Raw genomic sequence first — 9,028 nt, forward strand, 5'->3', positions numbered from 1 at the left:
AAAGTCCAGCCGTCCGGGTTCAATCTTTACCGGACATTAAAGTATTAAACCAGTCCAATTTAAGCCGGTCCAAAAAAAACTTAGCCTGTTAGCCATAAACCAAATAAAAGCAACCTAACAAGGCCACGCCTTGAGGAGCCCAAAACGCCTAGTAATTCCCTCATTGCCTCCTAGTCGTTTTGAAGTTGCTTGCATTTTAATATTTTATCGCTACTTCCACCCTTCCCGATTTTCTTATACCCATGGACAAAAAGCATCATAGTTAAAACTCATAATTTAAATTAAACTAGTTTTATTCAATCAAATAAATTTATTAGTTATTAACAACATAATAATAATAATAATAACTATTAAAAAACAAACATTATCTTTATATTTAAGTAGAGACCCTGCTTGAAAAAATATCTTAAACCCAACCAAAAAAATGAACGCAAAGACCGCAAGCCTGGTAGAAAAAGACTAGCCGACACCAAATAAATACCAATCTCAGAAAAAACTGGACCACTCTAGTATCGACACACGAAATGTTGTTACATGGTTTTTCTGAATCAATTCTAACCTTTTCAATTGTAACGCTAACCATCTCTTTGAGTTGATTTTATTTTTATTTTTGGTCCCTAACAAACATACAAAACAAACTCTTTCACACTTCCTCTCGCTCACTTTGCGAGATATCAATCATTTCTAATATTCCTCCTATATTGTATTTAACACTGTTCAATCATAAATTTGATTTATGGTCCTAATTTTGTTGTATATTATGTACCGGTAATCCCTAAGACATTTATGTGCATGATTATAGGCTTCTAGCAGGATGATAATCATGCATGATAAATAGACTCGGGGGCAACAAATCATATATGTAAAGATCATTGTTGGTTTAATAACTATGAGATGGTAGAAGATGGATCGGTACTCTATATGGGAGATCATACTAGTGCTCCAATTTGGTATACACGTTCCTAAGATTAGGAAAAACTGAATTTATGGAGCTCTATTAAAAAAATGTGGTTATAAACAAGTATATGAGTTTGATAAGTACATATTATCAAAGTGTGGTGCATTTGTAGGATTTGTGTATCATTCTAATGGTATGTTTATGTTAAATTTAAATAAAAGTATTGCACATTCTATCTATATGTCCTTGTTAAGAAATTGTTGTATATTCTATTTGGCATGCATGTTTAAGACACCTTCATTAAAAACGAATGTTTCGAATGTCTAAAAATGGATTAATTAATCCTTTTAACAGTAATATAGAAAAGTGTAAAATCTATGTGTTAATTAAAATAAATTGACAAACCTTTTCAATTGTAAAAACAAATTATGTTATGTTTGAATTAATTAATACATAACGACTTTTGTAAATTGCATGCAATTCCCACCTTAGGCAGTAAAAAGTATTTTGTTATATTTATAGACAACTGTAAACGTTTACGTTATGTATACTTATTATATTCTATGGATAAAGCCCTTGATAATTTTAAAATTTATAAAACATAAATTGACAAATGGCTTGTAAGATATCAAATATAAACATTAAAATTAATGTATAACATATGTGTATAATATTTTCAATTGCTCAAATGAGTTGATCATTTAATTCTTAAGAAATCAAATTCTTAATTATTTAAAATATGTATAATACTAATAAGAAAATTCAATCTTCAAGATATTTCCAATTATACATGAGTTTGGTCTTTATGTTCGTTATTTTAAGTTAATTAGAGATTAAACTAAAATGAGGTAGTAATGTTGGTGATTTTAGTATATCATCAAGTCATTTCATAAAATCAAGATTAATTTGGGACAAACTAAGTTCAACTTTAGATACAATACAATTCAAGATGCGGAGTGAACGTTCACATAAGCCAAAGTGAACTCGGGAACACGGGGTTCGAAGCTGTGCCCCTGACGACGGCCCTGCTAAAAATAACTTCTCGCCAAAAGCCAATGGTCTTGTATGTTGGGAACAAATATAACTTTCCACAAAAAATAACCGCTTTTAACCACCTATTATCTATATAAATTTGTCCGTGTTGTAGAAGATTATCATCTAGAATTACATTATCATTTTTTCTGAAATTAGATTGATTTCTTGGGTTATCTAAAATCTTTATTAATTTAACCCCAAACACTAGGGTTAAATACATATTTCAAAAAGTATTTCTTGAACCTAGAAATTATCTAAATTACATTGTTATTCACAATCTATTTTACTAACACACGATTTATTATATTTATCTTGAACAATGATCCATAATATACAATATATATAAATACATTAGATGGATGATGGGAGTTAAATTCCCTCCATTGTTTAAGAAAAGGTTGCGCATCAACTTCAAAATTTTAATTAAAAAAAAGCATCACGCTATCTGTATCAAATGAAAGTGATTAATATGCTGAACTATTTGATATAATTTAATAATAAAAATTAATTAGATTAAAGATGTTCTAAAATACAGTAAAAATGAGGATTTCTATATATAAAATTGTTTTATATATATATATATATACTGTAACGGGTTATATTTACGCATAGCGAGGGACGAGTAACGACGACGCTGTTTGTTGGAGCTTAGAACCATCCACACACACATTGTAAAAACCCACTCACCGACTCTCTCAATCTCTTTTCAATAACTGTGTCAGATCATCATTTCCAAAGAACCAACAATTTCCACAAAGAATTTAGGGTTTTTATTTGTCAGTTTTATATGATATGATCGTATAATTTTCAATCAAGAATGGAATCGCTCTGCTTTCACGATGGCAACATCGCCGACTTCATTGATACTCGAACTCTACACGTTCGTTCCGTACGTAAATTCTTTATTTTTCCCCTTTTCTTTTCGCTGTACAAATTTGCTAGTCAGTTTCTTTTTGTGATCTTAATGCGTGTGTAATACCAACCTGTGGAATTGCTTGTGTTTATTTGATTGTTTGTGTTTTGTTTTACTTGTGAATTTGAGGTCGGTGAGACTGTTGAAAAATAGGGACTTCGTGATTGTATTTGTGACTAAAATGAAATTCTATTTTGGTGTTCCACGAATACATTGTGGTTGTTATAACACCTTACACTGCATTAGATATGGCGTAGTTTTTAGTTTTTATTTGGTGTTTGATGATTATTGCCGTAGGCTTGGTTTGAAGAACATCTTGTTTCCATCATTTTATAGTATCTGTTCGATTCTCTCTAGTCTGATTCATCCACAGATTGTAGATTTAGAGATTCCACGGTGTCCCAATTTGAAATCATTTTTGGCAAACATAGCAACACAGGTGATTATAACAAAAAATGGGTGATATATCAAAATATGCTGCCTCTATTCCGCAATAATTGAAACAGCTTTAGAGACTAGCCCTCATTTTCATCAAACTGTGGGAATTGCAAATTCTAGAAATTACTTGGGGAATAAAACTGGTGGCACATTCCTCATATGAGATTAAACTTTTTCAGTCTCCTGCACAAAGGCATATGTTAAGATAATGAGATTCTTCTTCCTTAACCTTGATTGAGCTAGAAGAGGTCCAGTTGGCTCTGATGTCCATTCTTTTAAAATGATTCTGTAGAACCAAATTTTTTGATTGATGGAATCTTTAGTGTTAGTTTCCAGCTCAATGTTCGTTATATGAAACCAAATACTTTTAACCAACAATGTTGAAGTAATTCATCCCTGCACTCTATTAACTCGCTTAAACCCCATATATGCATATAGGTAAATATATCTTATTCGTACATATTTTTCATATTGCTAGCTGTTTATTTGATCATCAATAGGTGATCTTCATGTTCTTCCTTGTTTTATTAACGTTTTCATGTGTATATTGTGGTTCTGTATTTTCTTGGCAGTAATTTTTTTTGTAGATGCTGATATTCTATCTTGTGGTATTACAGGATATAAATCACAGTCTACAGATGCATTCATCATTCATTAGAAGGCTTTCTCTGGAAAGAGAACTGGAGGTGTGTACTCTGTGCTTAAATCTTGATATATCTTGCAAGGGATGTTTTTCTATTGGAATTATAACTTTTGATCAGCACATTAGTGTCGATTACCTTCTGTATGTATTGCTCCATCCAGGAGAAAGGAAGAGAAATGGAAAATATATTGATCACTATGAGAAAAATTGAGATCTACCTAACCTTTTTATGTTGCAGTTCGAGCTTTGATTTTCTATCCTTATTTGTTTCTTACTGACACTGTTTTTTCTTTTAATTTCTCTTTATAATTGTAAGAGCCTAGGGAACACTTTTTTTTATTTGAATCATAGGTTATATACTGGTTTATATACCAGTAATATGCAGTTATATATAAATCACAAACATACTTTTGAATTGTGATACAAATGGAAGTCTTCCTTAGTGAGTATGCGATCATTACTCCCTCATAGCATCGAAGCATGTGTACGTCTAGAAAAATGAAATAATATCTGCATGTGACATTGCAACTTCCCAGATAAACTTGTGCCAAAAAGTCATATACTCATACATACCTCTTGTGATCACATATTGTTTGCATAGACCACTGAAGTGATCCTACAATATGTTGGTATAAATATATAGAATGAGAGTAGAACGGAAATTTTTTAGGGGAAAAGGGAATCATAAGGAATGAGAGTGGGGAGATTGAAGAGTAGCATAGGTTAGGGTATTTAGTACAAGAATGGGGTTAAATTGGTTTAGACTTTAGATGTAGGAACTAGGAAGTATTGTTGTTATATCTAGATATACATCTAGTTGTGTCTATTTACCAAAAATTTAATAAAGAGTTAATCTGTGTTGTTTTCAGGCGCATCAGGGATGTGTAAATACTATTGCTTGGAATTCAAAAGGCTCACTATTGATATCTGGATCTGATGATGCTCATGTACATCTTCTTACCTTTTGTCTTCATATGTATTAGCTACCTGTATGATGCCTGAAAACCAAGTAAAATGGACCTAATAATACTTCTTTTTTACATGTAGTTTTAACTAGAGATGTTCCATTCTGTTGCAGGTAAATCTTTGGAGTTATGAAAGCCGCAAGCTTTTGCATTCCATTGACAGTGGTCATAGGAATAATATATTTTGCACAAAGTTTGTTCCTGAAACATCTGATGAGTTGGTAGCATCTGGAGCTGGTGATACTGAAGTAACCCTCCCTCCTCCCATTTTTGTTCATTGCTTCATTCATTCACATGTCTTCTGAAAATCTTAACTCACACCTGTAGGTTCGACTATTCAATTTGTCTCGCACACATGAAGATACTGCTAGTAACCTATCGGCTCATTTTCAATGCCACAGCAGGAGAGTTAAAAAATTAGCTGTAAGAGATATATTTTGTTTTCCCCTAACAAATTTACTAATATCATCTCTCCTTATCATCATGGATTTTCCTGTTTCAGGTAGAACCTGGTAATCCGAATGTTGTCTGGAGTGCCAGCGAGGATGCCACTCTGAGACAGCATGATCTCCGGGAGGTCACTTCTTGTCCCCCTGCTGAATCTTCTCACCAAGAATGTCGTAACATATTAGTAAGCATGAGACAATCTGGTTTCCATATTTCTAAAAAAAAAAGGTTACAAGAGACCTAAGAAGTCACATGTTTAGTGTTTGATGCCAGCTCGACTTGCGAAGTGGAGCAAAGAAGTCATTAGGTAGTCCACCTAAGCAGTCACTTATGCTGAAGTCTTGTGACATCAGCAGCACCAGGCCTCATTTGCTCCTTGTTGGTGGGAGGTATTCATTGACACTCTTGTCAGTTGTCACTTACACCACATATTATAAAATTTTTATAATTAGCCTCACCTGATTTGCTATTCCAAATGCTTGCAGTGATGCATTTGCTCGTTTATACGATAGACGCATGCTTTCACCACTGTCTTCCTGCAGGCGACAGCTGTCACCACCCCCTTGTGTTAACTACTTCTGCCCAATGCATCTTTCTGATCATGTTAGTTTATATAGGGTTTTCAGGTCTTTGTATTTTGCGATAGATGCTACTTTTAAACTTTGAATACTTGTTTGTTTTTAGGGACATCAAGGCTTGCACCTGACGCATGTTGCATTTAGTCCAAATGGAGAAGAGGTTCTTCTCAATTATAGTAAAGAACATGTCTACTTAATGGACGTAAATCCTGGTATGTTTCCTTACCCTATCGATTGTAACATTTACTGATTTACCCTTTGCTCACAATGTTTTTTGGTTTTATTATAGTTCACCCGAGTGCTATGCGGTACACATCAGATGATGCAATGAAGTTTTTCAATCCAACTGGGATACTGAAGGAGGTGCAATCAAAACCACCAGTCTCTGATTTCTTCCCAAATCGTTTTCCTGCAAAGAGGAATCTTGCTGCTAGGGTCTGCAATGCATTCTGTCTTTTGTTTTATCCCACACTCATGAGAAAGATGACTAATACTTAAAAACTTTGAATGATTGTGTCACAGCTTGACCAATGCAGAAAACTGATTCAGATTGCAGAGAAGTCTTTAAAAGAGGGTGCCAACTATTATTATGGGATTGAGGCTTGCAATGATGTTTTGCATGGTTATGGTCAGATTGGACATACTCTGATGCATGAGTGTTTGTGTTTGCGGGCAGCATTGCTTCTCAAGGTTTTTCATCTTTTGTTGCAACTTGCAACTGCACTTTACATGTATCCATTCTTTTTGATATATTTGCTTTTCAGCGGAATTGGAAAAATGATGCTCATATGGCTATAAGAGACTGCTATAGAGCTGTGGAGATTGATCCTACTTCAGTTAGAGCACTCCTATGTATGGCTGAAGCTCTATTACAGGTGAATAATTAAGTTACATGACTTGGACATATCACATTCACATGGTATTATATATAACCATGGCATTAATAATTGTGGGTGGCAATCAGTTGGGTAAACACAAAGAAGCTATGGAGTTTGCTATTGGTGGTCAGTTTTCAGCTCCATCTAACATGGAAGCTGCTGAAATGGTGGAGAAGATAAAAAAACGGATGGATTTAGTTGAAGCTGAAGCCTCCAACAAGGCGGCAAAAGGAGGTCCTAGATTTGAAACAAGAAGTGGTGGTGGTGGTAGAGTAATATCTCTGAGTGACATACTATATCGAGCAGATGCAATTGGTGAAGAAGACACTTTGCAACCTCTGTCTGGAAGTGGAAGAGAAGACTCCGATTATGAAGAAGAAGAGTTGGAACTTGAATTTGAAACTTCAGTGTCATCAGGTGGTGATGATGAAGAAGAAGAAGAAGAAGAAGAAGGCCATGAATCAGAATCCAACAATTTGCAAACGACTTTAAATGTCAGAATCCACAGAAAATTCGATTCAACCGTAAATACCCGCCATACAACTACAACTACAAGCAGCAGCTCTTGTGGATCACCAAAATCATCTCCTCGAAGCGATAAACTCACTCGTCAGGTATCCGAATTTAAAAAAAAAAAAATTATGATTAGACGATTATTTATGCATTGGTATATTGATTTGCAGAATGAGAGGGCGATAGATATGAAGCAACAATACGTTGGTCATTGTAACATAGGGACCGACATTAAACAAGCCAGTTTTCTTGGCCAAAAAGGTAGGTGCATTTATTTGTCCTTTTGTCCATATCATATATATATATATATATATATATATATATATATATATATATATATATATATATATATATATATATATAATGGCATTTGCACAGGCGAGTATATTGGTAGTGGAAGTGATGATGGTAGATGGTTTATATGGGAGAAGAGCACGGGTAGACTAATAAAAGTGCTTACTGGAGATGGGGCTGGTATGTTATATTATCTTCATTTTGTTTAACAGCTTAATAGATTAATGAGTAATGGGTTTGTTTTTCAGTGGTAAACTGTGTGCAAAGTCATCCGTTTGATTGCGTTGTAGCGACTAGCGGGATAGATAATAGCATCAAGGTAAAAAGTTATAGATTTGGTCCAATATGTACGTATATATGTGTATGTATGTATGTAATAGAGAGATATGATGATGTCAGATGTGGAGCCCGCTTGCTTTGGCTCCATGTGTTGTTGATGGAATAGAGACAGAGAGCGGTGATATCTTGGATATAATGGAAGCCAATCAACGCAGATTATCCAATAACCGTGCAGTATCAGTGTGAGTGTGTGTCTTAAATTTGTTGTGATTCCTTTTCCCCCAATTAACTTTTAACTTTTAACTTAATTTAATGGTTTGTGCGTGCAGTCCGTTTGATGCATTAGAAGAGTTCCGGATGCATGAGTTTCCTGATGGAACACTGCGCCCTTTTGAGTGTGTACAAAGCTAAGCTAGTTTATAACCAACCCATGTTAACCTTTTGTCTTAAAGTGTTTTATGATGGATGATGGATGATATGCTTCTTGTGAGCCTGTTTTCTTTTTGACGGATTTTGAGAATTTTTTCTTTTTTCTGCTGGTACATGATCAGACTTGTATGTACAGTTTATTATTACTTAAAATACCAATTAATAAATCTCTTATGCTTTTTAACACAAACAATCCGTATAAGTTATATCACCATATCCATTCCAACTACTTTACTGAATACCACATATTATAAGCACCAACATTGCCATGTAAGGAATTGTTTGTTTCACTTTCACCTCTTAATTAATGTGGATCGGTTCTCATTTGGTTCGCCATACTTAGTATCTCAACCATTTCCCTTCACCTCGTCTCTCTTCCCTCTTCCTTTCATTGGCCAAGCAACAAACCCTCCCCCATCAACGCCTCCTCTCTCTATTGACACTTTGACATTGACTGTGAAAACTGGTTTCAATATGATTGATGGTATCTTTAACAATTAGAATCGTGAACTAGACCTGACAATTTGTGTATTCGTGTCAGCCACGAATTTGACAAGATACGATTACACAATGATAAATAAGTTTTATCTCAATTTTTAAGATGTATTCGTGTCGTGTCGTGTCTCTCACATTTCGTGTCTGAAATTACCAGGTCTATCGTGAACTAAGGGGTTGTTGAGGTGTACGCTTAGCTTAATAAGGGTTTGTGGCTCTTCTT

General features: G+C 34.4%; 1 protein-coding gene across 1 annotated transcript; it reads left to right on the forward strand.

Annotated features, from left to right (window-relative positions):
• Positions 1–2,543: 2,543 nt before the first annotated feature.
• On the forward strand, positions 2,544–8,477 carry ASG2 (transducin family protein / WD-40 repeat family protein). The gene is made up of 18 exons (XM_079020867.1): positions 2,544–2,822; positions 3,902–3,970; positions 4,797–4,874; positions 5,006–5,140; positions 5,220–5,315; positions 5,395–5,523; positions 5,613–5,728; positions 5,825–5,942; positions 6,024–6,129; positions 6,207–6,352; positions 6,440–6,607; positions 6,682–6,792; positions 6,882–7,409; positions 7,479–7,569; positions 7,687–7,782; positions 7,851–7,921; positions 8,002–8,123; positions 8,211–8,477. Exons 1-18 carry the CDS (start codon positions 2,751–2,753, stop codon positions 8,290–8,292), a joined length of 2,334 nt encoding a protein of 777 aa, XP_078876993.1. The 5' UTR covers positions 2,544–2,750; the 3' UTR covers positions 8,293–8,477.
• Positions 8,478–9,028: the final 551 nt, after the last annotated feature.

This window comes from Lactuca serriola, chromosome 1 (genome assembly GCF_051521515.1).
Source record: "Lactuca serriola cultivar US96UC23 chromosome 1, Lser_US96UC23_V15, whole genome shotgun sequence".
Taxonomy (NCBI): domain Eukaryota; kingdom Viridiplantae; phylum Streptophyta; class Magnoliopsida; order Asterales; family Asteraceae; genus Lactuca; species Lactuca serriola.